The following is a 16761-nucleotide window of genomic DNA, read 5'->3' on the forward strand; positions in this document are numbered from 1 at the left end:
GCGATCACATGTCTCCCACCCCACTGCATGGCAGAATGAAGGAGAAATCAAGTTCAACATTAGAAAAATGTTCATTTCATATTCGCTGGAGGGTCTGACCCATCACACAAGCCTGGCAGCTGAGAGAGGCTCTGAGTGCGTGGAGCACCCACTCCTTCATGGTTTTACAGCTCTTGCTTAATGTCAGCTCCGCAGAGAGGTCTTCCCTGATTCCTCCATCTTGAACAGCATTTCCTCCTCCACGACCCGCTAGCCTCCTTTCCTCACTGCGTGTTTCTTCCTACGCTCACCCTAGACTCACGATCTGTATTTATTTAGGGTGTAAGCGCCACGAAAGTGGGGTCTTTGCTTACCCAGCATCTAGAACACTCACTCACAGCCTTGGCAGGTGCTCAGGGATGTCTCTTGAGTGGATCTTGAATGGCTGAAGAAAGACCCCAGGAAAGAAGGAGAGAAAGGCCAGTGCCGGGGGTGGGGGTCGCCTTCAGGAAGGAGAGGTGCTGCTTGCTTACACAGGAGCCGCGAGGCAGCGGGTACAGGCACAGGGCAGTTGAAGGTGTTCCTTTCTGCCCTTTTCCTGTAGAAGAAGGAAGCAAGGCCCCTAACTGAGATGGAAGGGGTGTCTGAGGGAGGGGTTGGCTGGGCAAAGTGGAGACATTTTGTAGAATATGGACGAGTTGTCAAGAAATGTTAGGACTGTCAGGCAGCGCTGGTGTCAGAGCCCAGTTGAGAGGGACTTTAACCACATATTGGCACGCATGTGACTGGTTACGTGGTTTTTCTCCAGTGGCACCTCGCTGTCAGGTGTGAGCACAGAGATGGCAGGCAGATGATTTTCCAAGATGATTTTCCAAGAGAGGTGCGGAGCGAGAGCACTGAGTCAAGGGGGTGCTTGATTTGGGGGACTGTGTGGTTGACGCGCTGGACCAGGGGATGGATGCTGGATACGAAGGGAGGGAAAAGGAGAGAAGGACTTGGGGGAAGGTCTGGGAGTCAGCGAGGAGAAGTCTCAGCAAGGACAACGCCCTGGTTCCCTGGGGGCGGCTGAGCGAGGGAGCTGGCTGGGTCAGGGCAGAGTTGGAGCGCGGGGATTCTGAATCTGCATTTCTGATTCGGGCTGGCTGGCTGAGGTGCTGGTCAGCCCTGGGGTCTGGTTAAGGGGTGCGGCGGCTTAGACGGAGTGGAGGAGTCAAGAGTCTTCACTGGAGATGAAGAGGTCAGACTGTACGTTGGAGGATCTGTCCGCATAAGCACTGATGTCACCCAGGGTGATGGAGGGACTTCAGGAGAGAGGACGACCGTGAATGAAAGCCAAGGTCGTCACAGAGGACGGGCATAGTTAGGAGTCTGCTCGTGGCGGTGGAGCCGGATGGAACCGGATGTTCTTCCATCTTGTCGATTGAAGCTTGTTCCTCCTTGTGTTAATGCCATTGTTCTAAATGCCAGAGAAAGAGTCGTTCCGTTTCGTCCTTGACGTAGAGCTGCCTATGAGTTTTCTTTTCTGGGTCCTGTGCTGGTTCTCGCCTCTTCTTAATCTGAATTCATTCCCCAGGTGACCTCACTAGGTGCCAGGGGTTTCAACACACGCTCTGTGCTGACAGCTCCTACACATGTCCCCAGACTGGTCCTCTTGAACGGTCAGTCTATTCAAAATCTCCACTAGGATGTTCACGTGGATCTCAGACTTACAGTGTCCAGAACCAGACTCTGCTTTTCTTTCACTCCTTTTAGAGAAGAAACGGCAATTCCATCCTTTTGACTGGTTAGTCCCGAAATCTGGAAGTGATCCTCGATGCTGCTCTCAAATCCACATCCACTCCATTACCCAGTCCTGCTGGTCTTACCATCAGCAGAGCCAGACTCTGGCCATTGCCCGCCTCCACCTGAACCAGCTTGCTCCACGCACACCATCTGGTCCCACCTACATTATTGCCTCCTAATTGGTATCCTTACCTCCTTTCTTGCCCTCCTGTGGTCTGTTCTCTACCCAGCAGCCAGAGTGACAGTTTTAAAACTTAAGTCATGTCAGGCTTCTGCTAGAAATTGTCCCTTGGCTTTCTTTTTCAGTTGAAGAAAAAACCCAAAATTCTAACAGTAGTTTACAGACCCTGTGTGATCTAGCTCTGACTCCTCTCCTACCTCTTCAGCCTCTGCCCCACACCATCCCTTGTTCTCTGTTCTGGCCACTCTGCCCTCCTTGCTCTTTATCAAACACACCCAGCAAGCCCCAACCCCAGGACCTTTGCACTTGTTGTTCTCGCTGCCCGACATATCTTTGTTCAGATATTTGAAAGGTTCAGTAGCTCACTTCTTTCAGGTCACTGTTCAATGTCATCTTTTCAGAGAGGACAACTCTGACCTCCTCCCTCACCCGGACTGAATTATTGTCCATAGCACTTACCACTCCCTGATTTAGCCACAATAGGTTAAATAGCACTGTGGTGGTAACAGATCCTAAGGTCGAGTGGTTTATAACATAAAGGCATGCTGGAGCCAGCTTGTACTGGACCCAGAGAGCCAACTGTTAAATTTTAAGGAAATTTGTGAGTCAGTGTTAAGCACACTCATTATTAAAAGTTAAATTACATAAACTTACAATTAAAAAACATATTAAAAATGAGTGCAATATGTACTCAAAACATCTCAGTTCTCAAATGTTTTAGTATATTTTACTATTAACAATGTACACAAGATTTATTGTTATTACTCCCTATTACTATGACCTCTGTGCTAGTCTCTTTTATCTGGACTGTGGAAATATTATATAATGATGTGCTGCTGTCTCTGCCTAACCCTAACTCCTCATCCCGTGACGGCGTGCTGAAATCAGCCATACTGGGAATATTTACATATCACTGAAACCAGCACATGCTACAACTCAGGATTTGATTGTTTTCTGTGTCTCTCTCTGCGCGTGTTTGTCTAGACTAAAGAAAGTGACGGGGAAAATACGGATGGTGCAGATTAAACTGTGAGGTGTGTCACGCCTGCAGCCATCGCACTGAAGCTGTGTTCTAGCATTCAGAAACTTACGCCTGATTCGGTAGAGAGGGCGCTCACCATCGATGAGCGAGTGACGTTCTGACACCCAGGTCTTCAGTGTGTCACTTTCATTTTACTTGTTAACGTAAATGAATGTATCAACCAACATACACAACTGTGCTCATCCATCAGTTGCAACCAGGGGTTGATTTTGGATACAAGACTTCAGCAAAAAATGACCCAAAGCATCTGCATCAATTGGACAGATGGCATTTCAGTGTAGAGTACTGTATGTTTTACTATTTGTAAATTGCATTCTTTATATCAGTAAAGTTTATAATAAACATACACACACACACACACACACACCCCCGTACCTATGTGCCATATATGCCTCCCTCTTCCCACCCCCTTTGGAGGGCTGGTTGTTAAATGTTTACTGGGTTTATCCCCTACGCAAGCTCTGAGTCCATCATGGGTCCTCTGTTCACATTCCTCACTCTGGGCCCAGGGAACGACATGTGCAGAGATGCTGACTGCTGAGGAGGGGGAAAGGGGCCACAATAAGACCCACTGGTTTTCAAAAGATCTGCCTAGAAGTGACATTCACTTCCTTGTTCATATTCCGTTGATGGGAGCAGGTCACATGGCCACGCCTACTATAAGTGAACAGAGAAGTGCAACCCTATCGTGTGCTGGGAAGGAGGGAACTGGGACCCCGGTGAACGGCCCTAATGACAAGGTGTGTCAGGTGCTTGGGTGCCCCACCCCCACACCCAGGGGGAACGTTCTGCTAGAGAGTATTTTGTTCACTGCTGTCTCCTGGGGCACCACGGACACACTCAGGATGTACTCAGTGAATCTGAGAGGAGACTAGCTTAAAGGGGGAAGGCTCTGGAAGCAAGTCCTCATGGAGCAACGGAGGAGTCATCCAACTCTGGGTCAGCAACATGCTCTCATCGCCCCTAGCCCTGCCAGATGCAGCTGGAAATCTGTGGCACAGGAGGTCACACTGATGCACGTGGCTCTATCCATTTACCCAGGCCCGAGGGCCAGGGAAGGATCAGACCAGGGGAGTGGTTGCAGACACCAGCCCAGGGGAAGGCTCCACTGACCCAGGCTGGGGCCGGGGCGGGGCTCACGGACACAAAAGATGGCATCGTTCAGATTCGGGCAGAAGCAGGGTTGGCCCTGAGAAGGAGGGACATTTTGCTCCTGAGGCACCTTGCTTGCCACACCCTCATCCTGGCCCTGGGCCCTGGGGCCAGTTCTGCTACAGAACTCCTTATTCCACAGTTTCATAGATAATTCCAGCTCTACTGGGTGCTTCTTCCCAACACAGCCGGAAAGTAGTGTCTGCAAGAGAATTCACAGCTGAGGCAAATTTTTTTCACCCTCTGTCTAGATGGGAGACCTCAGTAAACCCCAGGGGCTGAATTAAGGCTCCAAGTGCTGAGCGGTGTCACAAAGTAAGAAGGAGAGGCCTTGCGTGTTCTGGAATAACCTCACGTGTCCACCCCAGGGTTGGCACCTTGGCGCTCAGGTGTACGCTGTCCTTCCAGGAGGGTTTGATGCCATCGCACACCAGGGACGTGACAGCCCTACTCCCATTCGTTGAGCGCCTACTGTGTGCCAAGAAAGTGCTACGCTAGGCTTTCCTATGCACTGCTTCATTCATTAACCAATGCCCCAACTCTGCCAGCTCGGTATTTCCTACTGGCCCAAAGAGGAAACTGAGTCTTGCGGAGAATAACAAGGAGGTGGCAGAATGAGTATCGGAATGAAATGTTTCTGAATCTGACATCTGGCCCTTCTAAACCAGGGCTCCTCTAGAAGCCTGAGAGACAGGATCAGAGACCATCCTTCAGGCCAACATGAACTCAAGTCACTGGGTTTAACCTGGGTTAAAAAAAAAAAAAAAGACATCGCAGGCGTTGTCACATGTGAGTCACATGACAGACTTCCACACGCTTGAAATAAATCCCATTTTGACCATAACGGCTTTTTTTTTTCTTTCAATTTTTATTGAACACAAGTATTCTGACAGAATGCAAAGTCAAAATTCTCAGTTAGTACTCAGTATTTACACCAGTGAGAATGGAAACAAAGGTGGTATCGATGTTTCACTTGGTAAAAAGTTTATAACAAGAGAGAAGGCCCCCAGAGTCGGGAATGCCGGGTAGAAACGAATGGAGGTCCGATAACCACCATCCGGACAGACAGCCTACCGTGAAAACCTGGGACTTGGAAGGCTCCATAGAAAAGTGTGAAAGTAGCGTTCCACTTCGAAAGCTGCACTATATACACCATGGCCCTTCAGGGTTTGGGGGCCCCGCGCACGGCACTCGAGTGCCCCTCCAGCAGAACCTGGCCACGCCGGTATTTATTTATGCAGATACATATGTATGACATACACAGATAGACACACAGACACGGGAAACTGGCAGAGTGACCCCTCCTTCGAAAAATTAAAAAAGCTAAACTATAAGCTTTGATCTCTTAACATAAAAGATAGAACATCTTGAAAATAAAGGGACTCTCTCTTTGATTTTAGAGAAAGCATCGCTCTGTTTTTTTGTTTTTTGTTTTTCCCAAAGAAAGGAAAGCTCGCACATGCAGAGACGGATCTATGTATAATGGGAAAGAGGCCGAACAAAAGGTGGGCAGAGTCTTGGGTTCCAGATAATGGCAGAGCCAGGGTTCAGGGGACGGGGTTGGGGGGAGGCAGGACAGTCAGCTGCCCTGGGCCAGGTGATCTGAGGCTCGATCATGCCTCGTCCTCTTCCTAACCATCAGAACCGAAATCAGTTTACTTGACCACAACCACTTGGAGTGAAATGCACAGTCTTGATGAGGTATAGTGTGGGCTCGGCCGAGGTGGTTGAAGCCATTAACATCACAAGATGAGGAATTGATTCCACTGACAACCTGGGGACCGGAAGGGCCCATCACCCCACCGCTGGGTCCTCCCATCTCAGCCGCCCAGGAGCTCCCATCTGCTGTGTGCTCTAAGAACTGTCTTCCCCTGACTTGTTCCTGAGGGCCTGTGCATTCGAACCCTAGATTTGTGCAGGCCCGAGGATCAAAAGGGCCAGAGCTGTGTATCCTGGGATCCTCCACTTCCATCCCCAGGAGCTGAGAAAATGCAAAACAACCCCACATTTAGCAAATGATAAGACCGTTATTTTTCACAGTTTGAAGTGTTCGTCTAGCAAAGCGCCACCGATCAGACTGCAGAAGTGTCAGAACATTGGGGAGTGTGGCCCACAGATCAGAGTCAGGGGCACTCTTGCCATCCTAAACTCTTGCTCTTTGGTACCTCAGGAAAGGTACCTACAGAATTCTGATTTCTCCTGACTTACTGTCATCTTCATCATCATAATCACTTTTCTTTCGTTTTCTTTGTTTAAAGGCTTCAGTTCCTTTTAAAAGTTATTTTTGTTTCCTGAATATTTTTTTTCTGAACTATCTGCTAAACCTTCCACAACCAAACTATGTTGAAGTTTTATTTCAATACTATGACAAAAACACGTTTCACACTAAAATATTCACGCATCCACAGTGCACAAGCTTGCAGTTCTAAAGTAGAATGAGGAAAAAAAAGCAAATTTCTATACAAAGGGCTGGCTTTTCCCTTCTCCCCCCTCCCATCCCCCTTAAAGTTTCTGTATCTTTTTTTCCCCACTTGGTTTCCAATCCAGGAAAGTTGTGTTATGACTCCAGACAGCAGCTTGGGTTTTTTTTTTTTTTTCCTTTTCTTTTGTTTCTACAAATGCTGCCTAAGTGAACAGAAGGCCGATGTTATTTCACTTCAACAGATTTCCAAAAAAAGACACTAATTCCCTGAAGCACACATGCTCTTCCGCTCAAATCTAGATTCCGGGCTCAAAAGGAAATTGTATGTATATATTTTATTTGGCTTTCTACAAAAAGGGGATGTTTGGGGTAAAAACGTGTGTTCACCAAGACCAGCCCCAACTATACAATCTTCTCTGCTTCATTCAACATAGCCTAAGGGTCCTTCAAAAGGAAGGACGGGGACGCCTGGGGAGCAGATCCTTTTCACAGATACAGGCAGGTGGTGGTTAATCAGAAGTGGTCTAACCCCCAAGGAAACAAAAAAAGAACCGAAAACCCAAAAGCAAAACCATTCCAAAGCGAGATGGATTTTTTTCACCTGAGTTGCACACTCAGGCAAAAATCTTCAAATCAGAATTGGGGGTGTGGGTGGGGAGAGCCACTGTAAACAATCATATTTCATAAAGTTGTCTTGTGATGACCCTACCCACCTCTAGGCAGTATTTGTAACTTAAAAAAAAAAAAAAAAAAAGAAAGGCAGTTGTTTTACATGGACATTGAAGCACAACCAAAGTCAGACATTTGTCAACTTGTAAACACTGGAAAACAAAGTTGGCAGAAAGAATAAAAAAAAAAAAGAAGAAGAAGAATGAAAAAGAAAAGGAAAGGAAAAGAAATCCGAATACTGCAAATTGAGATCTACCCCCAGAAGCTGCGATCTGGCATTCTCCCTATAAAACAAGAGTCTATGTGGGAATTGAATTCAGCTAGGAAGGTGACACACTTTGCATACCGAACAAATACAAAGTGAACAGAAATTATAACTTATTTATGAGGTTTTACAGAGTTCAAACTCGACTGAAAGTATAAAAATAAACTTGGACTTTGTTCATTCGGTTAGTCTTAGTGCCTGGAAGCATTTCTCTGAACCTTGTCTGTGCCAATTGAGCAACACCAAGTGTGGTGTTCCTGAACCTAGATTTCTGGGTTTTTTTCTGAGCTTTCTAGCTTCTTAATTTGGGGTCCTTTTGTTTGATTTCTAAATGGTTTCAGGGAACGGAGTGTCCTAGTTTGGCTGTGGGTTTCACCTTTTTGTCTCATTTTCTTACAAGTGAGTGGGCAACAAAGAAACCCTTTCTATAAATCTACAAAAAGGGGATCCCATGTTGATCTGTTTAGTTTCTTTTTTTTTTAAAGGCAAAAGACACTAGAAGAATGAGATGTGTGTGTGTGTGTGTGTGATATTGGAGATGCTCTGGTGAAGCTGTTGTGTCACTTTTTATTTTGATCTTTGCTGGTGTCTCGTCACCCATCATGCTTTGCTCTCGTTCTCCGTTGTCTGTGTGGCGTCGTTGGGGACCGTCTTGACTTCGGCTGGCGCTGGCTTCGTTTCTGTCTCCTGGCACTCCGACTTTGCTTCTACAGGGCCCTTCCTGCAGAGAGCGGAGAAAACAGCGCTGAGACCACAGTTCGCAGTAACGCACCCTTCAGCCAGTCCCTCAAAATGGGGCTCCGTTAGACCACTGGTCTCCAACCTCAGTGGCATGCTGGCATTACCTGGAACCTCTAAGTATCACGGATGCCTGGGCCATGTCCCTAGAAATTCTGATGTAAATGGCCTGAACCTGGTGACTTTTAAAAGCACCCAAGTGGTTCTAACGTGCAGCCAAAGCTGACAGCCACTGGATCAGAGGAAGGTACCCTTTCCTCTCCCAGCCCGAACCTGATTTCAGGGCTCCAGCTTTACCTGGGGTGATGGAAACGGAGCAGACGCAGCCTTTTCCTCCTGCTCAGCTGTAGCGGCAGCCACCCAGCTTACAAATGAGGGGTGCTGGGCTCCAGGGGGTGCCCTGAAAACCCCCTGCTCTTGCCTGTCCCCACCCCCACCCCTCTGTGCTCTCCCTTTCCTGGTGGTGACTCTGTGGCTTGCCCAGGCAGGTAAGAAAATGCTCTGTTACTGAGGCAGCTTTCCATGGGGGCCTGGTAGAGGCCAGAGCATGCTGCCAGGCTACAGGGGAGCTGAGTGGAGCTGAGTGGGCAGGGCTGTCCTTCTACTTCCTGACAGCGTCGGGGCTCCTGGACAGGGTCCCCATGCAGCTCTTGGTGGCAGCACCTCAGCATATCTGGGTGCAGCAGCAGAAGCATCTATAAAAACCCTGGTCTGATTCTGCCTCAATCAGTCCCAGGAGCGAGAATCTGGTCTCAGGATGCACCAGGGCAGGCTCAGACCCCTGCCCCAGCTGGTGCCACTGCATGTGGACGTCCCATTTGAGACACCTGTAAGCTAAAGGACCTTGCTTTGAACTTGACCCAACAGTCACTCAGTGCTTGGGAGCTCTGAGTCCTCCCAGACACTCAAGGACAGGAGAAGCAGGAAGAGGTGGGTGGGGGTGTGGGCATCTGGGCCGGAGTGCGACAGGGTCTTCTGGACCAGATTCTCTCCCCACATGAGCTTCGCGGTCTGCCTCCTTACTTCCCGCATAAGCGCACTGTTCTGGTGGGGACCTGACCTGGCCTGGCCCTGGAGGACACGCTGTCTGGGGGCCCCAGGGTGGCCGATCAGGGAGCCTTGGCCTCCTTAGCTCACTTCCCATGCCACGCTCATCAGGGGCCCGACTGTGAGGGCTCCCCCAGGGACAACAGACGCCACTGCTAGGGCGATCAGGATAGAACATAATTACCGTGGCCTAATTAGTGAGCTGGCGGCTGCCTGCCGGGCCAGCTGCCTGCCCCCGCTCCCTGCCTTGTCCCAGCCCCTGGGCTGACAGTCGCCTCAGAGAAGCCCTGGATTAGGCGGAAGACACATCTAACAAGGAGGACATGGCACAGAACAAACGCACACCACCACGGGACGCAACCTGATGACAGTGGACAAAGAGAGGCCGTACTCGGTTTTTGCTGGTGCAGGTGGAACAGAACTGTCGGCAGTGGAAGGAGCAAGCTCAGGGGCTTGTCCACTGGCCCCAGCGGCGGGAGCAGGAGAGCCCAGGGCTGCAAAAACATCCTTTGCAAGGTCAATATCTGGGGTCTTGAAGTTCCCTTCGTCCATTTTAAAGTCCTCGCCCTGGGCAGGGTTTGTGGTGCTGACGGAGGCAGCCTCGCTCTTCGGGCTAGCGGGGGCCTTGGCTGCCTCGGCCGGGCTCTTCGCGGCGCCAGGCTGGGTGGGCTCGGAGTCCGGGCCTGTGGTGCCGGGAGCCTCCTGCTTGGCCTGGGGGGCTTCTGGGGCCGGGGAAGCTGCTGCTGCTGCTAGGGGACCGGCTGCCCCGGCCGAGGTGGGGACCGGCTTGCTGGCCGGAGGGGCCTTGGGGGCCTCACCTGCGCTGGCAGGGGCGCTGGGGCTGAGCACAGCCCCCTGATTAGCCAGGACACTAGAGGACAAGTTGCTGGCAGCAGGGGCTGAGGTCGGGGTGTCGCTCAGATCAACGAGGGGGGCAACCTTGGGGGCTGAGGCCGGGGGTGGGGAGGCGGCGGCTACGCCGGGCCCCTTGGAAGGGGTGGCCTGGCCGGCGGGCACAGAGTTTGACTCAGGGGTGGCCGTGGCCGGGGGGGCAATACTGGAGGTCAGGGTGGTGGTCTCACTGGTGGGGCTGTTCTGAGCAGTGGCAAAGGTTTCGGTGATAGTGTCAGAGTTAGCGGTGACGGTGGTGACAGAAGGCAGCATGTCCTCGACAGTGGCTGTGGTGTCAGCAGGCAGCCTGTGGGGAGGACAGGAAGTAGAAGAGATAGACAATGAAGCTGGGACGAGACAGAGAAGCCGGGGCAGGGCGGAGGCCGAGGAGGGGGCCGCGGGCCGGGCATGCAGGGACGTACAGGCACGGACACAGGCCCACAGAGAAAGGCGGACGCGAGAGGAACACACGCCCAGGCGGGCAGAAGAGGAGACAGGAGACAACAGAGAACGTGGCATCTAAAGGGGTCCCCTGCCTCTCTGCTGACTCCCTCCCGCTCTGCACAGGGCTCCCTCCCCTGCAGCCCTGCCGGGCCTTTCTCATCCCCTGCCTGCATCTGGACCCAGGGAGAGGCCTGCTGGAGCTCGGCGTCCACCACCGCAGGCGTCCTAGGTCCCTGGGGGATCGGGCCCAGCTGCCCTGCGGGGTCCACGGGCCGTGGTGGGGAAGCTTGGGAATGAGGCAGATGAAGAGGGCGCCAAATGGCCCCCAAAGGCTGTGACTGTCCAGCCAGACAGCTTGTGCTTCCATTAAACTCCAGTTCCTTCAAACCCACAGTACCCATGACAGCCAGGAAGTCATTACCACAAAACTGGACGCGATTTCTGACTGAGGGTCCCCAAGGCTTCCGAGACCAGGAGGGCCAGGGAACTTTACCAGGTCCCCACCTTCCTGCCACCTTTTAGGAAGAACACAGAAAATCCTAGAATTCTTAGAAATCCTAAAGCAAATCTCTAAGCTCAGCCTCTCTCAGCGAAGAGAGAAAGGCTTTCGTCTCCTTCGGTCACTTCCAGGGTGTGTGTGTAACTTGGGCACAGGGTCTCAGGATCCCACTTATGCATGGAGCCTATTAAGGCCGCCACAGCCACCCAGATAGAACCAAGGATGCCTCCTCTCTAGGGGGAGAGCAGGGTCAGGCATTTCTGGCCCAGGACTCCAGAATCCCAGCCTGCGATGCTCGGCGGGGAGCTGTGGGCGGGAGGCCTGGAGAAGTGGGCAGGGTGGTGCGGTGGGTGTGGGGCTCAGCTGAGGCGGCGCCAGCCCCGCCCTGCCCCGCCACGTACTCGGGCTCCGTCAGCGGCGTGGTCTCGTTGGGCTCTGTGTGTTTCCCTCCGTCGTGGTTTGGGGTCCGCTCCTCCTCAGTTCGCACTTCCACGATGGGCTCCTTGGACTCATCTTTCCTGTGGAGAGAGCTCTGCTGGTTCCATCCCGGGGAGCCGGGGGAGGCGGGGAGGGGGCTCCCAGCCACGCCAGCTACAGCTCAGGCACCTGCGCCCGGCCCGAGGCTGGAGCGGGGTCCAGAGCCAGACCCAGGTGCTGCATCTCGGCCCCCACTCTTGCCAGCTGTGTGACCCTGCACATCTGATTTGCCCACCCATACTTCCATTTCCTCACCTGTAAAAACGGGCAATTATAGTCTACCTCACCTAGCTGTTACGAACATTAACTGAGACGATGAACGTAGAGCACTCAGCACCGCGCCTGGCACAGATCAGCACTCAAGTCGTCTGTATTTGCACACATGTAAGTGCATGCAAGTATAATAAGCATATGTATATGTAAGTACGTACATGTATAAGTATATGCTGTGTAAGTATGTATGTGTATGTCAATAATACATAAATAAGTATGTATATGTGCGATGCACATGTATCTGTAAGTATGTACATGTATACCATATACGGACATATGTATATACAAGTATATGCACATAGAAGCATATACATGAATATGATGCATGTAAGTATGTACACGTAGACATTCTATGTTTATGTATATTTAAGTAGGTATATGTGTATGTAAGCACATGCATGTATGAACATGTATATACACACATAAGTACATGCATGTTTAAGTATATGATGTATAAGGTATTCAGATATGTAAGTACTTACTGTACGCGCACGTGTAAGTTCATGCATGAATAAGTGTATGATGTACGTATATGTACATGTATAGACAGTGCCTGGCACGTGGCGATGCTAACAACTTATTTCCTTGCTCCGTCTCAAAACTTATTTGCCTCGCTCCAGCTCAGCCCCACCCAGTGACAGCCTTTGAAGGTTCCTGCTACTTCGCTCAGGATCTGTTTCTCCAGAGATGCTGGAGGACCGCTTCTGTCCGGATGGACAGCTCCAGGAGGACAGGCATTTTTATCTGTTTTGTTGACTGCAGTACCCAAGTGCCTGGGGGTGGTGCCTTGCTAGGAGTGGCTGCTTCATAGATTTGCTGAATGCGCTGCATGAATGGCAGCAAGGCAAGTGTGCCTCTCAAATGCTGACCCCTCCAGCTTAGCTCTGACAATTCCCCTCATTCTGACCTACGCAGGGGTTTTCAAACTTCTGTGAGATTCTAGATGTGGGGCTGGGCCCAAGATTACGCAATGAAAAACATCTCTAATTCTTTGCTCCCCTGGGGTGTCCAATGGGGAAGCTGAGGTGCCTCCGAGGCGGGGCCCCAGGCCGGGCAGAGCCCAGCACTCAGCAGGGGTGGGTGGGTCTGCACTCACGAGAAGGCGGCTTTGCCCTCCTCCATGTCCTTGCCCTTGGCTCCGGGCCCCGCTTTTCCGCACAGGTTGACGGCGATGCACATGAGCAGGCCACACTTGTTCAGGAAGTAGCAGGTGACGTCCACAGCCACCAGGAGCAGGACGAAGGTGACAACAAGGATGCCCACGATGGCGCCGGTGCTCAGGCCGGAGGTGGGGCTGCCATTGGCTTGGGTGGGAGGGAGAGAGGGATGGTTGGTGGTTAGTACACTGAGATGCAGACCTGGGCCCCGGCTGTTCAGACAACAGGGTCTCTTTCTATCTTCAAGAGGGAGGGATGGCAGCCCTCATCTCACAGCCCAGGGGACGGGGCGTGAAGCGCCCACAACTAGTGCCCAGAGGAGACTGGGAGCTGTGTCTCCATCACTGCTGTCAACGTCTGAGCCTGCCCCAGACCCACCCAGCCGGTCTCCCCGTGAGCCCTGCAAGCTGTCAGGGACAGGGTCCCAGATGGGGCAGCAGAGGGTTCCCAGGACTTCCTTTGGGCTGGTGGTGACATCAGACACAAGAAGACGCCCAGGCCACCTCTGCACTTCCTCTCCCCTCTTCAGGAATGGCTCCAGAGGACCCTGATCATGGACCACATCCTTCTTCCCTGCACCAGGAAGACTAATGAAGCCCGTTTACTCTGGAGACATGGAGGTCTCCCCAGGCCAGGTGAGCCAGGTGGAAGGTCTGGGAATACTCACCATCTGGGAGCCAGGCACGCTCGGATCAGACTCCAGGAAAAGCAGCAGATTCACCCAGAGATCACACCCGCACGACAGGCTCGCTCACACAGGACAAGTGCCCACCATAGACGGACACACATTCTCACTCTGGACCAGCACTCCGCATCCCTGTTCTGACTCCCTGGTGTCCGTCTAGAACTCCCCAGGGCCCTGGGCTATTGATGGGCTCACAGAAGGACCCCAGGCTCGGCTCCATAGCGCCCCCTCGTGATTGGTGCTAGGAGTCCACGATGGCCCCACTGACCGCTTGGTGATTCCCACCAGCACCTGGGAGAGGACAGGTTGTGCTGTGGGAAGCAAGGACCCACGGGGAGCTTCTGGAGGCACAGGGTTCCAGAAGGGGCAGGGACCTGGCTTGCCCAAGGTCTGGTCTCACCACCAGACCTTGTCCGAAGCTTCCTGTGTCCTCCAGACCCACTGGGATCACCCAGCTCTGTTGACTGGAGGCAGGAACCGTGGCCAACACAACCTGGGTCTCACTGTGCCTTTGTTGAACCTAGGCCAGGCCCAGGGGACTGCGGGCCACATCACATGCCAGACAATGAAAGGAACACGTAACCCAAGGCGTCAGAGATGGGCCACACAGTCTTTCTCCATGTGGTCTGCGTTCCTGGGGGGCCCTCTGTGTGTCCCAGGGGCCCTGCTCAGGCAAGGGGGGGCTCCTTCAACAGCTGTCCCATTCTGATGGCTTTTATTTCTAACTTCAATTCAGGGTACAGGCCACCAGCCAGCCCTTAAGAGATGACCGTTCACAACCTAATTCCTGGCACCCAGGGCACAGCTGGGCATGCGCTCGAGGAGCCTTCCTGGATCTCAAATATTTCTGGCTCCTTTCGGACCTTGGTCTTGCTTCCCAGTCCCCCTCCTCAGGCTCTCCAGCTGGTCCCTTTCAACCCCACACTGAAGACCCAGTCTGTTCCCTAGGAAGGTCTCAGACTGGCAGTGGAGTCTCACCCATACCTCCATTTCCTCACCTGTAAAAACGGGCAAACTTTTACAGGTGCTCAGAGGACCACCATACTCAGAGGACCACTATGCTCAGAGGACCTCCATGCTCAGAGGACCCAGCTCTGGCCACTTTGTCTCGGGCTTTGGCAGCAGGAAACTAGCCACAGGCCCTGAGGTCTTCTCCCCAGCAGCTCACCGTCCACCCTATTTCCCCACAGTACTCACGCATTCCACACAAAAAAGCAAGGAAAGAAATGCAGGCTTTCCTGGCCTTCAGAATCCCAAAGCTGTTTCCCTGAACAGGGAGGAAATACGGCCTTGGGCCTCCTCTCCAACCCATGACATTGGGCTGGAAGTCCCGGTGGTCTCCTGACATCTCTACCCAATAGGTGCCAGGTGTCCACCTCCTAAAGGAGGAGCCTAAGGTATCCGTGTGGGGGGAGAATGTCTGTATTTTTGGACTCAATGGCACTCACTCCACGTCCTGAGATTTATACATAAATATGGTTTTAGGGGACTAATCATGTCCCTAAAGAAGAAAGATAAACCACTGCAAAGCTCTCCATGAGGGCTGCCCTGTCCTGAAGGCCAAGGCCGACAGCACGAGCATGTTCAAGGAAGGAGCAGGGGGTGCGAGAAGACTGACAATGATATAGAACAGAAAGTAGGGCAGTGGTCTTCCCCCTCATTTGATGTAAAATTCAAACCCTTTCCCCTGGTCTAAAAGGCCCTACATGTGCTGTGGAATCTCCCATCCCTCTGACCATCCTAACTTATGGCCCCCACACCCCTGCCCTCCACCCCAGCCAGATGGGCCTTCTTTCTATCTGCTGAACACACCCAGCTCATTCCTGCCTCAATGCCCTGCTGATCCCTTGCCTGGGACACTCCATCCCCATCACTTCACGAGTGGCTCTTTGTGGTCCTGCAGGCTCAGCTCAAATGTCATCTTCTTGGAGAGGTTCCTCCCTCCCTTGCCCTGAGCTCTTACCTGCTCAGCATCTCTACTCAGTATCTACCACATTACCTTGTTTTATTCTTTCCTTACCATTTCTGTGCATTTCTATGCTTTTTATCTAGCTGCCCCACCCTCTGGGCTATCCTAGCAGGTACCTTGTCTGTTTCCTGTCTCCCCAGAATGTAGGACAACCCAACTTACAGGAAGCGTTCAAAGAATATTTGCTGAACAAATGGACAGTGTTTACCCTGGAGATAAGAGCACTGTCTCCAAATATTTCAAGTTGTGCCATGAGAAGGAGGAAGTGGTCTTATTCAGTGTCACCACTGGATGGAAATTATGGGGGTAGGAGGTAAATTTCAGCTCCCATGGGAGAGAACTAACAAACAGAGCTGTTCCAATGTGGCGTGAGCTGCCTTGGCAGATGGGCTCCCTGTTGCTGGAGGCATTCGAGCTGGGGCTGCAAAATCCCTTGGCCAGGATAGAGGATGCCTTCAAGACCTCTTCAACTTTACGAGCCTGTCATTAGACGTCCTACAGTCCCCAACACACGGTACAGAGTCCCTCACGTCCATCTCCTTCACAGTGTGCACTGAGGAGGATTTTCTCCTGCAAGATTAAAACACTTGGTAGGCGCCATCTATATGCATGGATTCCTGTGATTTTACCTTTAGTTGAAGAATAAGTATCTTTCAGTGCAATGTTTTCCCACCTGCAGCAAAATTCCTAGGGCGCTTTGTCAAGATTCAGATCCTGAAGCTCCCCAGCTCCACTGAGTCAGAATCTCTGGGGGTGAGGCTCGGGTTCAGGATTTGGAGCACCCCAGTGATTTTTAGGCATCCCAGAGTCTGAGGAACACTGCTTCTCGGTTTTCTCATCCCTACGTTACAATGAGTAATGGCTGTTCCTATGACTCACCACCCAAGGATGAGCCGTGCAGTCTCACCTGGTGGCCTGGGCCTAACTGACATCCCTGATGGCTGGAGAGAAAGCAAAGACTTATCCCCAAGGGAAAAAGGACCACCCAGTTCACCAGTAAGAGTCTAGACTTGGAGAGGAAGTGAGGTGCCCCTCAGGCTGGAGAAAGGGCGTGTGTCGCTTTTACAAGAAACCGCCCATAAGGGGAAC

At 51.9% G+C, this 16761-nt stretch overlaps 1 protein-coding gene and 2 long non-coding RNA genes across 6 annotated transcripts in view; 2 read left to right on the forward strand and 1 right to left on the reverse strand.

Annotated features, from left to right (window-relative positions):
• Positions 1–6367: 6367 nt before the first annotated feature.
• NCAM1 (neural cell adhesion molecule 1) overlaps positions 6368–16761 on the reverse strand; it is a 294609-nt gene continuing 284215 nt past the window's right edge. For 2 of the 4 annotated variants that reach the window (XM_006207809.4, XM_072954135.1), the window contains exons 16-18: positions 12958–13165; positions 11513–11629; positions 6368–8213 (exon numbers count right to left, since the gene is read on the reverse strand). In XM_006207809.4, the coding sequence (XP_006207871.1) occupies positions 8093–8213; positions 11513–11629; positions 12958–13165 (446 nt within the window). In that variant the 3' untranslated portion in view covers positions 6368–8092. Of the gene's footprint in view, positions 8214–9569; positions 10476–11512; positions 11630–12957; positions 13166–16761 lie in introns of those variants that run through there. The other 2 variants (XM_015242229.3, XM_072954134.1) reach the window with 2 other exon arrangements.
• Positions 9657–12656, forward strand: LOC140691193 (uncharacterized). The gene is made up of 3 exons (XR_012066742.1): positions 9657–9793; positions 11866–11972; positions 12482–12656. It is a non-coding gene; the product is annotated as an uncharacterized lncRNA (long non-coding RNA).
• LOC140691194 (uncharacterized) lies at positions 13021–16361 on the forward strand. Its single transcript, XR_012066743.1, has 3 exons — positions 13021–13149; positions 13548–13653; positions 14728–16361. It is a non-coding gene; the product is annotated as an uncharacterized lncRNA (long non-coding RNA).

The sequence above is a fragment of the Vicugna pacos genome, chromosome 33 (genome assembly GCF_048564905.1).
Source record: "Vicugna pacos chromosome 33, VicPac4, whole genome shotgun sequence".
Lineage (NCBI taxonomy): Eukaryota > Metazoa > Chordata > Mammalia > Artiodactyla > Camelidae > Vicugna > Vicugna pacos.